A 20,407-nucleotide genomic window follows, 5' to 3' on the forward strand; every position below is an offset into this window, starting at 1 on the left:
TCATCGTAAATATGCATTTTGACCATCCCTAAATCCATTTTGACTAGTTTTAGCGTGACTTCTGTATGTACTTATGTATTTCGCATAACTCTAAAACGATTAGCTGTAGAATGTTGAAATTTTGGATTTAGGACTGTTGTAACATCTAGTTGTGCACCTCTCCTTTTGATTGCAGTCGACTGAACCAAAAGTGTCCAAAAAAGCCCAAAATCCAAAAAAAATTGGATAAGCCATCATTGAGACTTTTTCAACGATGTTATAACTGGTACTTATTTTCATTGATTCCAGAGTTATAGCCAAATAAAGTTTTAGTTAATGAAATATTAGGATTTTACAGGGGAGGAAGCACATCGGTTCGAATCGGACTTCATCTCCTTTTTTTTAATTTAAATATATTGATTGTGCCTAACTTCTGATTGACTGTGACTGATGACTATATTGACTGTGATTAACTTCTGATTGTAAAAAGTTTTTTTACGATAAAAAAACAATGAAATAATTATCAAAAGTTATTAATTAAATAAAATTCTATGTATTTTCCTTTTTTAAAAAAAAAGTGTATGTGTAATTTAATAGGCGTACAAGGAAGTCATGTGGTATTCACATCAGATTTTTAAAAATTACTTGAATGAAAGTTGACAGTGTAAGAAATGTAATAAAAAAATCATTGTTACATTTCCCTTCTCAAATTACATCAAGTTGATGTGTTCAATTTTCCGATCCTTCAGAAATTACAAAAAAAAACATTGTAAAGTTTGTTCAGTTTTATTGCTTTTGAAAAATTTTCAAATTTTATTTTAAATAAGCCTGTCAACAGGAGAGGTCTGTTTTTATTGCTCCAAGGCCCTACTTTGGAAGATAATAACTCCAAATGAAATCCATGACTAAATTGTTTCAAAGTTTAATTTTATTAACCATGTTGTTTTAAACGGATGCTTTGAACTTCAGTTTAATAAATTTTTTATTTTTCCATTTTTTTTGCTTTTTATGAAAATGTGGTATATTACTGCAACTAAAACTAGTAGATATGTGATGCTAGTTACTGAGAATGTCTACCACCTACCTCAAATCAAGTTTTAACCTTTTTAATTTTGCACTTATGAATATCTTTAATTGTGTAGATCCTGTAATTGTTTCAGTTTTAATTTTTTATATTTTTATTCAGTTATGAATTGTTGCAAGGATGATTATTATTAGACAGTATTTTTCAAAAGTGCTTCATCTACAAAAAAAAAAAAAAGTCTTGTGGTCTGACGTAAGGGGAGGGCCATAATCCAATAATCAGTTGTTTTGATATTGGAGAGTCATTAGAAAATTCATGGCCACCATCTTCCTGATTCCTGTGTTCACATTCTGAAAGAGCGATAAATTCAGTTTAATGCTTTGGTGAACATGTTTTTAATGGAATTGTTGAAAAAAATCAGTTCATCTTTTTTTCTGGGAATGGTGATTCTTAAAATCTATGTAGATTTATATTGCTCCAAATTCAGTTATACTATTTTAATTGTAGATGTTTGGATGGATGGAACCACACTAAATCACTTAAATAAACATTACCGGTATGATTATTGTTTGTATATTTTTGATAAATGAAGAAAACCATTTACAGTAATAAACTCTTTTACCTTGTTTGGTTTTTTAATTTTTTGAAAAACATTAATTTTATTTTGTTACTTTTAAGTGGCATGTTTCAGCAAGAAATATAATTTGTTTTCATCAAAAATTATTTTAAATGTCAGGAAAAGATTTTTGAAAGTGTATGTTTGTAGTGTCGCTTTATATGGAAGTGAATCTTGGATAATCGGAGTATCTGAGAAGAAAAGATTAGAAGCTTTTGAAATGTGGTGCTATAGGAGAATGTTAAAAATCAGATGGGTGGATAAAGTGACAAATGAAGAGGTATTGTGGCAAATAGATAAAGAAAGAAGCATTTGGAAAAATATAGTTAAAAGAAGAGACAGACTTATAGGCCACATACTAAGGCATCCTGGAATAGTCGCTTTAATATTGGAAGGACAGGTAGAAGGAAAAAATCGTGTAGGCAGGTCACGTTTGGAATATGTAAAACAAATTGTTAGGGATATAGGATGTAGAGGGTATACTGAAATGAAACGACTAGCACTAGATAGGGAATCTAGGAGAGCTGCATCAAACCAGTCAAATGACTGAAGACAAAAAAAAGAAAAAAAAGTGGCATGTTGCTTTTAAAATTGTTTTAGAGATTGTTACTTAATAAAATAGTTTAGATAACAATTCCTAGGTGATTGCAACGGCCTTTTTATTGATATACTTTTTTTCTGAAAATCTATGTAACGTAAAAAAGAAATCTGCAGGTGTAAGTATTCATTAAAATCAAATATGCTATCTAAAAAAAACTAAATTGCATGGTATGATTGCAATTGCTTTTAGAAGAAAATTAATATTATTTTATAAGTAGGAAAACTATACATTTTAAAAAGCAGTATCTGTGAAAAGATACAGTATGATAACTTAGTTAACGATCATTTCAGTATGGATCTCCAATTTTATCTCCTTCTGTGATGTAAACTGTACATACAAAAAATGTTTTTTTTTTCATTACTAAACATAGTATAATATAGATATACCCAAGGAAGCACACAAAACCCTTCTGTATGCAAGTGGCTGCAGTTGGAGTACCATCATGTTTGGGTCTGTTGTGGTACATTTAGAATCTGGAATTGAATAAAAATATTATACCATATGAACATTCAATTTCCACAAACTAATTACATGAGAAAATGTTGTGCTCAGGCAAAATGCGACTCTAACATTGTTTACTCTTTGTTGATGATTTGGCAATCATGCTTTTCTTTTAGAATTCTGTTTTCTCATTAAAAATTTTGAGGAAACTATTTTTGTTTAATTTTCATTAAAATATGTCGTACATTTCTTATTTACAATCAAATAGTATACTAAAATGTATTAAATCAGTAAGTTGTTGTTAAAATATTAAGTTTCAATTTCATAAACACTTCATTACTTCATAATTTCTATGACCATATAACATTAAAGAATCAGTGATTCAGAACTGAAATCCAGTGTACAGTAATCCCTTGGTTTAATGTGATTTGATTTACGCGATTTTGAATTTGCACGGTTGATTTTTTATAACACTGTCCCTTGACTTAAGTGTAGTTTCGAATTAATGCAGTCAGAATTACTGTATGTAAGGTATAACATAATACTTGTGAAAGAAATCTTAAAAAGGGTTTTCTGTAAACAGTGCATGTGTACTATATACACATGTAATACAGTAAACAATGAAACAGGTTTTCCCTTTCAGTAATAGCATACTGAAGTGTGTTAGGTTAGTAATACTGACCCACCGGGTTGGTCTAGTGGTGAACGCGTCTTCCCAAATCAGCTGATTTGGAAGTCGAAAGTTCCAGCGTTCAAGTCCTAGTAAAGCCAGATATTTTTACACGGATTTGAATACTAGATCGTGGATACCGGTGTTCTTTGGTGGTGGTTGGGTTTCAATTAACCACACATCTCAGGAATGGTTTAACTGAGAATGTACAAGACTACACTTCATTTATACTCATACATATCATCCTCTGAAGAATTATCTTAACGGTAGTTACTGGAGGTTAAACAGGAAAAAGAAAGGATAGTAATTCTGAAATATTTGGTTTATAAACATTTTAATGATCAGTCAACCAGCCATTAGTTGTTCAGAGAATATACTGTGTTGTGTTATTCTGTCTTACGTTATACTATTTTAAGTATATTATTTAAGTATTATTTACAGTCACCATTAATGGTTGAACCTAAATATCATGCTGAAGATATCAACCTATTCAGTGCAAGCAGAGGATGGTTTGAAAATTTAAAAAAATGTTCAAACCTGCATAACATTTTAATTCAAGTTGAAGTAGCCAGTGTAATTGAAGAAGCTGAAAAATTCAAAAAAAGATTCATATTATCATGAGAGGAGGATACACGTCACAGCAACTATTTGTTGATGAAAAGGCGATTTTTTTTTTTTTTTTTTTTTTTTTTTAAAGATGCCTAAACGTACTTTTACCGCAAAAGAAGAACACCATATGTCTGGTTTTAAAATATCTAAAGATCAATTCACACTTTTACTTGGGGAAAATATGAAGGGGACCTGTAAACTAAAACTGTTGCTTGTATACCACTCAGAAAATTCCCCATGCTTTTAAAGGAATTAACAAACAGTCTCTTCCCATGCACTTGAAATCTAACCAAAAACCAGCTGCATTTTTTCTGACTGAAGAATTGTTTTAGCCTGCAACTCAAGATTTTTGCATAGGAAACAATATCGCACACTGCTCAATAATGCTCCTGGACATCCAAGCTCCTAAGAATTGGAAGCAATTAATTTGCATGTAAAAGTCTTTTATATGTCTGCAAATATGAGATTACTGATACAGCCATGTAATCAAGGATTGATAGCCACTTTCAAGGCTTACTATCTTAAAAAAAACATTTTCTCAGGTGGTTTCTGCGACTAACAGTTCAATCAATGAGATCTGTGATTTGCGAACATTCTGGAAAAAAATATAACGTCCATCATGCTGTACGCAATATTGGCAAAGCTTGGAAAGAAATCAAAGAGAGTATGCTTTGTGGAGTATGGCACAAGCTGTATCAAAATGATCAAGATCAAACTGAATTTGATGATAATGGACAAGGAATTACAAGTACTGTTAAAAATGAAGTTGTGCAACTTGCCAGCAGTGTAGGACATGAAGTTTATGCCGAAGATGTAAATGAACTTGTGGAAGGAGGTATACAACTTTTAGAAAATGAAGACTTGTTAGTACTAGCAGAGTTTCCAAATCAGCAGCTAGATGACAATTCAAGTAGCAGTGACAAATCATTTAAATCAGGGTCATCAAAAATCAACAGTGGTGAATCTTCAACTTCATTTTCCATTTCTCAGCCACAATTAACAGTAAAAGGAGAACAGGAGGCATTAAGATACATCAAAAAAATTTTGTGATTATGTAATTGAAAATGATCCTGATTTAGTATGATGTACAAAAGTTGTAAGTGGACTGTTAGGTGATTTGAAATGCTACAAGATGGTGCTAAATCAGTTGCAATTATCAGTAAAGCAGAATAAACTGGCATTTATTTTTAGAAATCAAAGCTGAACTTAATTACTAGTTGTTTTTTAATATTCCTTTTTGTATTAAGGCCTCTATACGTTTATTTTAAGGTTTATATTTTTTTTTAGTAATTCTGCACTATACTGTATTATGATGTTTCTTTAAACAGAGGTTATCTCTGTTATCTCTTATTGAGATAACATTATTGAGAGATTATTGAGATTAAAAATTTAATCTCAATTTTAAAAAAATAGTGATTGTAGATTTATAATTAAAAAAATAAGTGTGTAAGATTGTTTAGAAATTGTTTTTAAATGAGTGATCATTTTTAATTATTTTGTTTAAGGTGTAAAGAGAAAGCAGCATTATGTGTGACGGTAGCAGATCTGATGTGTTCTTCAGCTGCTAGAAATGCCCCGAAACTGCCATATTATTTATCGTATTCAATGGAAACATTATTGCATATGTGTGATGATCCTGATTCTGACATTAGAATGACTGCTGATGAATCACTGAACAGGATAATTAGGGTAAATAAGCTAATTAAATGTGGTAAACGTTTTTATAATTTTAATCTAATTTATTTTCTTTTAATATCTACTGTATTTGATGTGATGATAAGTCCACATAGGTATGGATCAGAACCCTACTAAAGTTAATGCGTATTAATTATAGAATAAATATATTTTTCATTTGTAAGAATAATTTAATGCAAATTTAAGATTTTTCTACCCCCTGTTCAGCAGTTGCTAATGTGATGCTTGTCTTAGAAGTAATCTACTAATTGTTTGTTTAAAGTTTTAACAACTATTCCAGGGAGCTGGAGGCAACATTAATAAGCTTTTTTTTTTGAGGTGAAGGAACCCCATTTACGGGCGCCGAAGCAGTGTTGGACTTGCAAGCTGTTACAGAAAATGCGTATGTATTCCTGCACACTACCGACTAAACCTCCACGCCTGGTGACCCCCACCTCCTGGGAAACCAGGAGGTGGGGGTGAATAAAGCATTACTTCAGGAGGGGGCTAAGTGTCCACACACATTCGGTCTCCACTAGCAAACATCATCCATACCAAACCACTACAAGAATACCTAAAGAGAAAAAACATTCAGAAAAATAGAACTCCTAATAGGTACTGATACGTACCACACACATTTATACATTCATACAATCAAGCCAATACAGGACAAATGCACCACAATCAATCAAGAAGACATGGCCACAAGACGTAACTTATCCACCAAAGTACACTCAAAAGTTAATTAAATTTCCACAATCTCACTCACAGTACACAAAACACACACCCACCAACTAACACACACACACGCACACACAACTACTTACCACTTATCACTTACCCACGTGACTATCAGCCATAATCATTAAAAACGTGAGCAACGCCGTCTGACACCAGAAGTGGAGTGTCCATGGCCTCACCACACCAACGCAACCCCCCCTCATGTTTGAGAGGGCTTCCAAGGCACTCAGCAGCAAACCTGTCTAATCAGGCATCCTCAGACGCCTCATTCCCTTGCAAGCCATGCCAATGCTTGTCGTCTCCTACAAGTTTTTTCTATTTTACTTTGTTCTTCTAAAACTTTTCTATTATAATTTGCAAAAATAGTCCACTGCTTCACACCCTGAAGCATTATCTGCTGAAAATCCTCAGGTCTGAACACGTCCACCTGACCCAGGGCATCCAGCAAGCACCTTCGTGCATCTTGGAACCTCGTACAAGAGAAAAAGACATGGAGAGTTTCCTCCACATCGCAGGTCGGAAGGCAGTCTGAATGGTAGGAGCGAATCTAAACAGATATGATCTGTAACCACCACGCCCAGGCAGGACTTGCGTAAGACTATAATCAATTGGTCTGTGAGTCCTACTCCACAAACTCCTTATATTCCCAATCAGACGGTAAGTCCATCGGCCTTTCTCTCCCGCATCCCACTGTTCTTGCCAATTGTTCATCAACTGTTGTAAATTGGCCACAATCAATCTCTTCTTCTTCGAAGAAGGAAGCATCCTTAATTCGCTATGCTTCTTTCTCTGAGCAGTTAGCATGTTAATTGGCATAACACCAGCCAGCAACTCTGCAGCCTCTCTTGAGGTTGTACAATAAGCTGCCGAAATCCAGAGGCAGCATCTCTGATGCGCAGCAAGAATTCCCATATACCGTTTATACCACGGAACATCTGCCCAGATCTCTGCCCCATATAAGAGGGTAGAATACACCACACTTGTTAATAACCTTCTCCTGAGTTCTCTAGGCCCCCTGGTGTTCAGAAGTAAGATGGCAACTGTATGCATTGTCCTCTCTGCTCTCTCAGAACTTTCTATAACATGGACTCCGTACCTCAATCAGGCATCAATCCAGATGCCAGGGTATTTAATGGCCATTTTGAAACCAATTTTCCTTCCCGCCAGTTCCAACGACAGCATTTGACATCTTTTCTTAGAGGTGATAAGTACAATCTTCGTCTTTTCAGGAGCTATCTCAAAGCCAACCTCAGCCAACCAAGTGCTGATCCTATTATACAAAGCCTGAACTTTATCCACAATCTCTTTCTGTAAAAGCCCCAACTGCAAGTACTATGTCATCCGCATAGCTAACCACAGCAACATCCTCTGGAAGTGAAATTCAAAGGACTCCATCGTATACCGTATTCCATAAGGTCATTCCAAGGACCCACCCCTGCGATGGTCCGACCACCCCAATCAATGGTCCTAACATTCGTGCCATTCTCTGGCATATATGTCAATTGCCTGTCTGTTAAGTAAGACAATAATAATTTTAACAGATATGCAGGAACCTGCAGATTCTGGAGAGCATTTGCAATGGCGATGTGAGAAACGCAATTGAATGCGTTTCTTTTGTCCATCTCCACCAATGCACACATTTTACACTCTGTAAGGTATATCCGAGCTGTGCCTATCACCTCCATCGCATTAAGTGCACACCTACCAGCTTGCTTGAAAACCATATTGTCTCCCCGAGAAGCCATCTGCATCCTCCATTGCACGAACCAGCCTTTGCTGGTGCATATGCTCCATGATTTTCCCCAATGCATTAATCATCGCCAGTGGACGATAAGATGATGGAAGCGCCAGATCACGTCCAGGTTTCGACACTAATACAAGACGCTTCGTCTTCCACGCTTCAGAGGATACCCCCTCTCTCAGACAGTTATTATAAATGTCAAGATTACATCTATATTAGCTCAGACTGTCAATTTAATCACAAGGTTTGGTAACGCACCAAGGGGCGCACGAGGGGCGCACTCCATTGCCGTGATCAATTCTTCCTTCGTGAACATTGGTAGAACCAGTATCTCATCTGAGGTAGTCGTCGGAACCCCATCTCCATGCAGAAATAATCCATCAATGATGTGCTGGGCTGCCTCCACATCCATAGCAGTGGGTACTCTAGGTCTCACAGTATACTTAATAATATAATCTTGTGTGGTCTCCCCCATGAATCCTTTTCAATCTCTTCAATAAGTTTGCACCAGCAAGCCTTCTTGGATTCCTTATGAGCTTCTTTAGCTCCCTCCTTCTCTGCTTGTAAAGTACCTTACAATGTTCCCTAGCTGAGTGGATATAAGTCTGCTGAATTTCCCTTCTGGCCCTTAGGCACTGATTGGGTTTCTGTGAGATCTTCTCATTCCACCAATAAACAGGTGGACAACCAGCCCTGTAACACTTTTGGGGAAGGAGACCATCACAAGTCCTCATCAATTCATCCACTAATAATTAAACCTTTCCTTCTGCCACTGTAATCTCGGTATCCTTCCTCAAATCAAGAGCCTTCATGAATAACTAGGGGTCCATTCCCTTCACACTCCATCCTTGAGTCAGTGGTCGCCCTATCACACAATGTCTGCCATCGTCAATCATCATAACGACAGCCTGGTGGTCGCTCCCTGTATAAACTTCCCACACCTGACGGTCTCGAATTTTAGCCGCAAGGGCGGGGTTGGCAAAGGTGACGTTCACTGTAGACCCATATATGCCTCTCCAGTAAGTAAATTGATTCCCAGTGTTAAGACACACCAAGTTCAAAATTGCTGCCGCCTCAAGAAGCAGTCTATCCCATGCATCGGTGTAGGCAGAGCCCCACAATGCAGACCATGCATTAAATCACCTGCAACTAATGCCGGGCGATGCACAGCTACATCTTGGTAAGGATTGCCAGAGCCTCCTTATATCTGTCGCTGCTTATGTTCGGTGACATATATACACTGTAGAAATAGGTGACGCTGATCTTCGTTCTTGCAAACATATGTTCACACAGAGAGTCCCTTGTCAATAAAGGTGTATGTACCCAAATAGCAGAAGTTCCATCCAACGATGCTATCCAGCCTTTAGAGAGTGGGGTCGATAAGGCTTGGAGACAAGTGCTATATCAGCACCCATCTCTGAAACACTATGCACCAAAAATGTCCTGTGCCAGAGCCGCATGGTTCATATTTAATTGAATCAGTTTGATTGAAGAGTTATCGATCCCCCAGTCCTCCTCTAGCTCACGATTTACTTTTGCATTGAAACTCCCTGTGGGCATAAAGTAGCTCCAGTACGATGTCCTTCCTTTTTGCATGTTGAACACGTTGGTTTTTTAATATACTCAACAGCATGGTGCCTCTCTTCTTCACAATTAAAGCAGGTATTATTTCCTCTGCTTTCTGCATGGCAGTTCCTCACCATATGCCCAAGTTCAAAACAACGATAACACTACAAAGGCATCTCAACAACGTCAACCCGACAGGACACCAGTCCAATCTTCATCCTTCCTTTCCGGGTGATATCTGCAGCCACAATCGCAGGGAATCGGCATGTGGCAATCCGAGTCTCCCCAAAGCTGTCTCTGAAGGACAGTCGTATTCCATCTAAATAGACTGGCTCAATAACTTGCTCCAGTCCCCGAAGTACATCTTCAGAATTGGCGTCTTGCTCCAAATCACGTATCCTAGTTTTAGTTAATATGATTCCCTCTTTGAGAGCTGTGGAGACCACCCTCTTAAACTCACCCGCCGCAGTTCTGTCTTCCTTAACTCTAATCTCCATACTGCTACCAGCTTTACGTATTGATAATATCTCAGATGTAACTGGTACTGCCACATATGTTTCAAATGGATCCAGCAAGTCCGCATATGTTGTAGTCGGCGCCATCTTAATGACAAGCATCTCTGTCTTGTGCAGTTGGTCGGCAGGGTCATCACTTTTCCAAGCCTGTGGGAGTCTGCCAGCAGCCGCGAGCAGATGATTTGTCTGCCTAGATTTCCTCCCCTCCCACTCCAATATTTTCCTAACGTATACTGCAGTGTTCTACCCATACACCACGGCCTGCATCGATCCCAGGTATTCACCATTATTTGTTCTTACTTTATCGATAGCGTCAACTAGTTCCTGCACCAGGTCGCCACCACTACTGGAGTCTATAAAAACTATGTGGAAGCTGTTCTTCACCGGCATCACATCATCAGGAGACCCACCAATAAGTCTGGCCTCCAAAGTGGCAGTCAGGACATTACCAGCCCTAAGCCCAGGTCCATTTAAGAGCCAGGTCACCTGGGGATGCCTCGACCCCAAGCTGTCAAACAGCCATCCTTCAGTCATTTCATGGAGATCCATAATGGCCATTATATCTAACACACCATCTCTTCTGTCCGGAATGCCAACCACTGTATTGCGAAAGGCCTTTTTTGTCTAAATCTTTCTTATAAAATCTGCAAGTTGGTGCGAGGGCACCCCATTATATAACCCATCAACTATAGGGCACCCAGTGCCCTATAGTTGATGTGCCTGGGTAGTCACCTCGACCTCTTTGTTCTTCTTAATATTTCGGCTGAAGTACAATCCAGTCTCCGAAGTCTTTCATAGCAGCGGTGAACCCTGTATCAATTTCTTTTACACTTTTAATATTTTTATCCCATGTTTTTTCTGAGTTCCTTGGCTAGCTTTTCAAAATGTCGGACTATCATCTCCATGTCAAGAGGTATGTCCTCCTTCTCGGTGGAGGACTGCCTCACTTTCTGCCGTTTGGCTCCCTTCCTGCCCTCCACAGTCGCTTTGGGGGACAAGTCCTCCACCAGCGAATCAGATGTTGCAGCGTTGGTGGCAACCGGGATGGGCAGATCCTCCATTGCCTCCTGTCTCGATGTCGTAGGCTCAGGGGTGTCCTCCAATTCATCTGCCAGCTTCCCTTTCATTATTATTGAAGGGTCGGTAAGATAAACAAAAATAAAACAATAAATTAAATATTCTAATTAAACATCAATAATGTAGCTTGTGTACTTAAGCTACTAACCAAGCTATCGTTTAAACCGATAACACCAGTATGTAATATAAAATTATCAGTATTGAGAAATATTATTCTATTTAATCTTATATCATGAGATAAGGTAACCTAATATTGTTAAGTGTTGTCCATTAACTAATAAAAAGATGATGTTATTGGTAGATAACAAAACTTCAGTCCTCATTGTAAATAACAAAAATAGCCTCTATTGTCAGAGACAATAAAGCCGATCTCATAAACGATAGAATAAAAAAGTAAGCCTGTTAATCGATAATCAAAATATTCACAAGATACTTCTGTAAAAATTCCACCAATCAATCCCAATCGTCTGAACCGAAAATGTCACTGAAAAAACCAACCAAAAAGAATAAAATCGCGGAGCAAACGAAATACACGTCCACACTGTGTGAGTTTATCCACTCGAATCAACATTAATAAGCTGGAGCATTAAGATTTTTTGCCTTGACAAGTATGCATGTCACTGAAATGGTTCAGCTGTACTAAAACAATGCAACTCTGGGTAACTAGGTGCCAGAATCATTAGTGCAAAAGGACCTGTAAGTCCTTCCTCCATCTTTCAGAATAAAATGTGGGTTACTGCTTATTATCAAGTTTAAGGTTGCTTCTCTCCGCCCAGTCTACTAGGTTTATGCCTTTTGTATTGTTGTCATTGTATCCCCAAATTTGGTGATGTGAGTTAAAATTTTCTGTATATGAAGAAGGGTTATTAAAATTTGGGATTACGCTGTTAGGCTACTGTGTGTATGGAGGTTTATAAATATTGACGATTGTCATTTCTTCAACGTTTACAGCTAGTACAAAAATATCTTGTGAGGGAGATGAGTGGGTTATTGAAACATTATCAGTACCGATTCTAATATATGTAGCAATTCCTTATTTTGGATGATTTATTGCTGCAGTGAAATTATACCCTGGTGTATAGCCTCATGATTGAATTTGACAATGGTCAGCTGTGTGTGTGTGTCCTGGATTTTGATAACGTCAAATTTAAATTAATTGCTAACTTACTAATGTATTCACTTTTACTGTGGCTGATGCCTTTTATGTTAATTTGGCTTACTGTTATTCTGGAGCCAATTATCAAAATGTCCTGAGGAGGACTGTTACAAAGTTTGGTTTGCAGTGTTTTCACCAGGAGATCAAAAGAACAAAATGACAGTCTGGTGGTTCTTTATTGCTGTTTATTTAGTGTAACCAGGGAGCACGTGTAACATTCTGTTACGGACGTGAACAGCTTTACCCCCATCAGTAAATATTTCAAAAAATGGAGACTCCCTTATAAGGGGGAGCCATATGCAAATAAAACTGAAGTCACTGTGTTGCATCTTAACAACAGGGAAGCTCAATGAACTCTTGCTGTTAACTATGGAAGAGTCCTACTGAAAAATAACTCACACCTGACATACCTCAGTGTCCCGCTTGACAGAACACATACCTTTAAATAACATCTTGAAAATTATTGGCGAAAGTTAAAACTAGAGCCAGCCTAATTCAGAAGCTGGTCAATTCGTCTTTGGGAGCTATCGCCGAAACTCTAAGAATCAGGACACTAGCCCTCGTACATTCAACCACAGAATATTGTGCTCCTGTTTGGATTAATAGCTGCTACATCAAGCTCGTTGACCTACATCTGAATTACGCTATGCAAACCATAATTGGGACCATTGGAACAACTCCGCTCCAGTGGCTGCTATTGCTAATATTGCACCCCCCCCAGACTAGACAGCTGGGAGCCCTCAAATCACAGTTGGAAAAATATAATGCTAACCCATCTTTACCTATTCATGCTGATATAGATTTTCTTAAACAGCACCTGAGACTGAACTTCAGACATCCACCTGTAGCAGCTGCCAATCGGGTTAACGACTTCAACTGAAAGGATCATTGGACATCATTATGGAAAGGTCAGAATATCACTAACCCCAACCTTGTGACAGATCCAACTCTGAGGATACCTGGATTTACTCTTCCCAGTAGACAGTGGTGCAACATCAACAGGATTCAGACAAATCGTGGCATCTGCAATAAGAGCCTGACCCAATGGGGAGCTGTAGAAGCCCATGATGTGACCAATGAGGAGCTGAAGAGCAAATGATTACCCACCTTGCCCTGGTTTGTCCAAACAAATCTTTAAGAGGCTTGCTACAAGGCTGTTTGAGCTGATATGTTATTGTGCTACAGCACCCATTCATTTGCTTTGTCCTTGTAGACTATTAGTCTAGTTTTTGAGTTTATTCAAAGATTTTCTATCTTTCCAAGACAGTCTTTGCAGAAGGAAAAATTAATTTTTTTTTTGGTGGTACAGATTCTTTTTGCAGAATACCATGGCTGTAAAGAAAGATATTGGGTGGGGTTGTCAGGGCGCATGGCCATTAGTTTAATGTGAAATGTTACAGACCTTGATTGAAGTTCCTCTGAGCTACAGACCGACCAACTTATCTGTAGAGTTAAATGGGAGAGCCACCATTGTATTTTTTTGAGCAAAACTGAAAGTCTCCAAAGTGCCAGTTTTTTGACGCTCCTGAAACAGTCTTGCTCGCTTGGCACCAAACATTGGGGTACCTGTGTGTACCTCCCCTTTCCAACGATATGCATAATTTATATTTCCAGTTGGGTTTTGCACAGGCTGAGGCTGACATATTGAATTTTTATTCTTCTTTACATGCTTAGTTTAATTTTTTACATGTAAATATTATCCAAAATACACTTATTATTACTTAAATCAATCACGTAAATATTATCCAAAATAACTTATTATTACTTAAATCGATCTACCTTGACAAACTCTGAACACAAACACACTAATCACATAGCTATTACGTCTAAGTCATGAGCTATACTGAATGGAAATGAGCAAGAGTGCCAGTTTTGGCCGATCTGCTCTCTGTCCTCTCCCCACCAACCCGTTCACCAGTTATGCAAACTAAACTCAAAGTCGTATCTGCACCCTGACCATGTAAGTTATAAAATGACACCGCATTTGCATCTCTGAAACTAATAGTTAGGGAATTATTAAAGCAAGACAATATAGACCTTTTTGTTATGCTATAAATTTCTGTTCTGGACCCATATGTTTTGGTGTGATTTTAAAGACGTTTCATGTCAAAACAATTATAATTTCAGAATGAGATTATCTTCAATATTTTCTCAATGTTGTGAAAGCTTATTGACGCTAAAAAATAGTTCTCAGTTAAGCTTCAGTTAAAGAAGCAAATGTTTCTGTGGCAGATTTATGAAGCTACACACGAGATTCAATAGTTTACTATTGTTGCATTTTCCTGCATTCCTACAAGCATCAGCAGCTCATGACTGACTCAACCAGTTCAGTTGAAACAAGTATGAACATTCAACCAAACTCACTAACTATAGTGATATATAGAAATGGGTGTTTACTTTAGAAGCAAATCTATTATTTTTTATAACGTAACGTAATGTAATTTGAAAATTACTGTTACTCTTATGTAAAATTTTTATTACTATTATGCTGTAGTATATTAATTTACTTCTTGCTTCTTCGTAAATGACATAGATAATGTACATACAAAGGATTTATATTATTACTGTCAGTGATCTTGGAAGACACCCTCCTATTATCTGTTATTTTAACCTTTTAACAGAGAGAAATATATTTGTAGTTCACAGCCATTTTTTACCAGAATTTTGTGGCCAACTAAAATTATGTTGTGCACTACACAAATATCTGTTTTTTATGTTACAATAAAACTTCCTAAAGCTAGATTAAACCTTTTTTTATTTTTTTTTTTTTTTTTTTAATGTCGTATTATTTTCAGGCAATGATGGAAAACAATATAGTAAAAGTACAAGTAGAGCTACATAAAGAAATTAAAAAGAATGGCAATGCCAGAAGTTTAAGAGCTGCGCTTTGGAGGTTTGCAGAATTGGCTCACATGATTAGGTTAGTAAAAAATTCTGCTGTTAGTTTTGTGAGTATGGAATGAAGTAAAATGATTTTGTTTTAATACACAGAGGGATTAACATAGTGTTACCAGCACTTTATGAGCTCATTCTATTAGCGAAAATAATGAAAAAAGTTTCTATAAACATGGATCTGGAAAAACTCTGGTAGCAAGATACAGCTAGCGAAAGATTTTGCCCTGATTCCTGGGCAGAAATGAAATAAAATCATACTGAAATTCTAGTAATTCATATTAAGCGGTAAACTTGACTGTTTTTTTATGGTTTTTGACTTGACAAATTGAAAAAACAGGTTCCAGATCCATACCTCCAGTAGTTTTTATAATATCCTATGTAAAACAGACAAATTTGTTGTCTAAAACACTTTTTTTTTATGTTTCTAATACAAAACCTTTGTTAAATGAATAATAAACACATAAAATTTATTATCAAACGTAAAGAATTTAATTCTGAGAAAATCTATGCAAAATAACCTAATAAAACAAATCAAGTTCAAGAAATTTGATTTTATTACTAATACTTACCGTATGAAAATTTAAATGTTATCAGTTATAGAAAATGGAGTTAACATACAATTGATGAAATAAAAATGTTATTGATACATTTAATAAAGTTTACAGTAAATTTTCAAACACCTGTCCTATTTCAATACATTGGCTGCATGCATTTGGATTGCTTGTGTTGCTCTCTGCAATTCTGCATGACTTTCCTTAATTTGTGTAGCTATATTTGTAATACAAGCAACCAACTTTTCACATGTATGAACTTTTCTCTTGTACACAACCAACCCCACATACAAAAACCTAACGGTGTTAGATCAGGTAATCTTGTAGCCCACTGCGGCCAATCCATTTCTCTGGAAATTAATTATTTAAGTATCTGGTACAGCATATGAGAATTGTGGAGGCACACCATCATGCTGAACATCTTCTAATAGTGGAACATCTTTTAATTGCCGCAGCATTTGTTTCTTAAGGAATTCCAGGTAAATGTCAGAATTTAGATATCCTGGGAGAATGAATGGTCTAATTAGATGATCGTAATTAGACCACACTACACATTGATGGTAAATTGGTGTTGGAAGTCATCTTCTACTGTCGTGTGTGGATTGACTTTTGCCCAGGAGTGTTCATTACGAAGGATGCTGTTCCAAATAAACTGAGCCTCGTCAGTAAATAAAATGAACCTGTGCAATCGGTGGTTCATATTTAACCTGTTGCAATATTGCAAAGAGAAGGATCTCTTGGTTGAAGATTTTGTACTCATTAATTATCAGTCTTGTCAATATCTATATCTTGATCTTGACGTAAAAGTTTCATATCGACCTCAGACTCATCAGAATTTTTGTCCTCCGCAGTGGTCTTCTTTGACCTTTTTCCTTTTTGTTTTTTAGCCGTAAGTTTCTTGATGTATGCATGGGAGAAAAGTCTAGGAAAGAGTGGCCCTTTGAGGTAGACAGTTTAGGTTTGTTGTAGATAATATTCCAGGAAATGAGCCCTCCGTTTTTGGGAACATCACCCGAGGTTGAATTATCCAAACCATCTTCATTATAAATCTCTGTGAGTTCCGTTAGATTTTTACCATTCTGTTGAGTTTCATAGCTAGTCACAAAGATTTCTTTATCATTTGATGTGCTTGCTGAGACAAACTCATTTTCTGAGAACTTGTTTGAATCAAAAGAAAAGATTCTAGCTGCATTAAACCCGGAAACAGTGTTTTTCATTGTTACTGTCTTCATAGAAGCTTTATTTAACAGCCCAGCTACATCTTATTCAGTTATTTTTTAATGGCCTGTTCTCATCTTTTTTAATGGCAATCGTACTCATGGTACAAGGCATTTTTTAAGGGACCAAAAAATGTCAAATCTAAATGCTATAGCCCTTTGGGAAGTATGGGGAAGGGGAGAAACCATGTGGATGAAGTTTGCCCTGCAGAAGTTATAAGTGTCAAGAGGTTATATGTTGTCTGATGCGTTATCCAAAATAAGTAGGACAGGCTCACTTTCAGTAGAGTGAGCATGCATTTTAAAAGCAACCACTGTAAAAAAATGTTCTCATTGATCCATCCATTTGTTGAGCAAGTATAGACAGCTCCAATTGGACCATTCTTTTGCAACTGAGTTGACATCCTTTTTTCAGCATAAACAATCAGAGGTGGGATAAAGTAAAATGGCCCCTACTTTCTTAGCCCCCCGTTTGGTTTGTAAACTGTAGGACATTTCTTTTGAACAGTAGTGATGCCAGTCTCGTCCTGGTTGTACATTTTGTGAGGAGAGAAAGGTTGCCTTTTAAAAATCTCTTCAATATTTTAATAAAAAAGCCTTACCTCTTCTTTCTTAAAGGCTGCTATCCTATTGATGTTTGTGCCCTCTGGCTGTCGCAGCTTAATTTTCAGGTGGCTCTTTAAGAAACAGTACAACCAGTTCTTGCCATAGACCTAGTTCCTTGTTAAAATTATTTCTAATTTTTTGCCTCTCCATACTTAAAAACTAGGTGTCTCAATTCTTTTGGTGTTAATCTGGAAAATAAGTTGCAAAAATTTAGAATATAATCTAAGCTCTAATTCAGTTTCTGCTGGAAACAGAGGTCTATTACAAAGTGATTCTACATAGGGTTTGTTTAATAACAGCTGCTTTCACAGAGTCGACTCCGGAATTCCATAACTTCTCCTTACTTATCTAATTTTTTTATGGTTTTCACGAATGTCATTAAGTATTTTACGCAGGGTTTCAAGTGAGTAAGAGTTAATCTCAGTCTTCCTTACATATGTTCTTGGCATCTGCAATGGAAAGGTAAGAGAAATATAATACACTCAGTACTTAGCACTGAATCGTGTGGGAGGGGGGGTTCATGTGCACCACCGTGTACAGTTACCTGATTATGTACATAGAAGTGTATTACTCTACCCTATCAAAATTATTGGCTAACATCTAAATTATTACACATGTAGATGTTAATAAAGAGTCATACACTCTAAATATGACTAGCTAAAGTGGATAAAAACATTGTGCAAGACATACCTTCTAATTTTCCAAGGAAGTCAAGTAACAACAGTACACACACGTAACAATAATCCAGTACTAGTGGCCACAACAGTAGGTTTGATGGGAAGCCACTTTGGTGGGGTAGTTTATTTGTCTACTGCTAAGTGTCAGCACCAACTGGAGATGTCTATGGCTGTTAGAAATTTTGTTGTAATGATGTGCATAGTTACCCGCTGCACACAGTTCTCCCACTCTCCCATAATGCAGAACAAGCAATGCATTGATGACACGACCTATAATGCATTGTTGTCCAGCTGATTTCTGAGTTGCCAACTTATGAAATCATTATTTCTCAAATTTTCAATTTGTCAAGAGTGAATTCAAGAAAAATAAATAAAGTTTATTGTCAGAAAAAACATTAATACTGATTTTTTAAAATAATTTTAATATTGTTGATACAACTTTAATACAACACTATTTTTTGTATCATGGCACTTTGTAGGAAAGCAAACATGCTTTGCATGTGTAATCCCTTCATTTCCATTCGGTAAGTGTTAGTAATAAAATCAAATTTCTTGAATGTGTATTTGTTTTTTAATGGGTTAGGTTACATCAGTTTTCTTAGAATTAAATCTTCTACAATGTTTGATAATTAATTAATTTTACATATTTATTATTCATTTAACAATGTTTTTGTATTACAAACGTAAAAAACATGTTTTTAGACAATAAATTTTTCTGTTTTATATGGGATATTATGAAAACTACTGCAGATATGATTCTGATAACTTATTCTGAATAAAACTTATTCAGATATAAGTTTATCCACTTAATATGGGTTCTTAGAATTTCAATATGGTTTTATTTCACTTTTTGTCCAGGAATCAAGGCAAAATCTTTCACTCACCGTAACTTGCTAATGGAGCTTTTCTAGACCCATGTTTATATGAACTTTTTTCATTATTTTCACGAGTAGAATGAGCTCAGAAAGCACCAGTAACACTACGTGAATCACCTGTACATAATGAAAAATTTCATCCTAGTTCTGCTCTAATGGCAAATTGAGGCTGAACTGAAATTCTTGGTTCATAAATTGCAAAATGAACTGAAAATCTATGTTGTTTTTTATGCATTTATTTTTTTATGAAAATACATTGCCCTTAATTAAATTTTTTGTATATGTGTTTACAGATTTATATTTACATTGAACTTGAAAGAGTAAAAATTAAATATTAAGGTTTTCCTTACTGTTAAATCTCCAACTCACATTACACTATTAATTTGTGATTATTTAGCCCTAAAATAACACTATATTGATGCTGCAGTCTCCAGATACTCCAGAAATTTCATTCTGTGCCTTTTTCTTCTTGTTCCCACTGATTAAGAGAACATTAAAAGGATAATGATCTCTGACGATAAATGAAATAAAGACTGATTGCTAGTTGAACTTAAAATGTTTTTACAAATGTTTTGAAAAATGGAGGTAACACTGGCATAAGTGTGTCACATGTCTGGGGGATTACTTTGAAGGAGACCATATCAATATAGAAAAATAATTAAATCCGTTTTTTTGATAAATTTTTGGGTTATTTTTCTTATTATACCTCATAAAAAAAGTAATCTGTTGCAAAGTAATCAAGTGTCAGTTTTCAGTGTATTTTAACTCTTTCACTGAGCTGTGACTCTGATCTGGTGTACGATTCATTTTTCAATATCAATTATCTTTTAGTTACATAATATTCCACTTTTTACCGATAGCTTTACCTTTTCGGCAATCCATATTAAATGCTAGAATAAAAGTTCATCATTTTTAAGAAAAATAAAGTGGTTACTTTATACTATTATTACAGTTCTTTCTTTGCTGTTGAGTGTGTTTTACCCAAAGCACAGTATCTCATTGCTTAACCATTAACCATCACCATCTATCTGATTTCCTTATTTGGTTTCCCTAATTTTTAAAGTTTTGTATTTTATTGAGAAATAACAAAGATGGACCACTGAATGTGAAAATAGGAGGAGAAAAGATTATGGAGGTAGAAAAATTTTGTTATTTGGGAAGTAGAATTAATAAAGA

The 20,407-nt window shown here is 36.1% G+C and overlaps 1 protein-coding gene across 3 annotated transcripts in view; it reads left to right on the forward strand.

The window, feature by feature from the left end:
* The window catches only part of htt (huntingtin), a 310,315-nt gene that overhangs the window by 12,036 nt on the left and 277,872 nt on the right, over positions 1-20,407 (forward strand). For all 3 annotated transcript variants that reach the window (XM_075355687.1, XM_075355696.1, XM_075355705.1), the window contains exons 2-3: positions 5,446-5,629; positions 15,206-15,330. In XM_075355687.1, coding sequence (XP_075211802.1) covers positions 5,446-5,629; positions 15,206-15,330 — 309 coding nt within the window. The remainder of the gene's footprint in view (positions 1-5,445; positions 5,630-15,205; positions 15,331-20,407) is intronic.

This window comes from Lycorma delicatula, chromosome 1 (assembly GCF_047948215.1).
Source record: "Lycorma delicatula isolate Av1 chromosome 1, ASM4794821v1, whole genome shotgun sequence".
In the NCBI taxonomy this organism is placed as follows: Eukaryota; Metazoa; Arthropoda; class Insecta; order Hemiptera; family Fulgoridae; genus Lycorma; species Lycorma delicatula.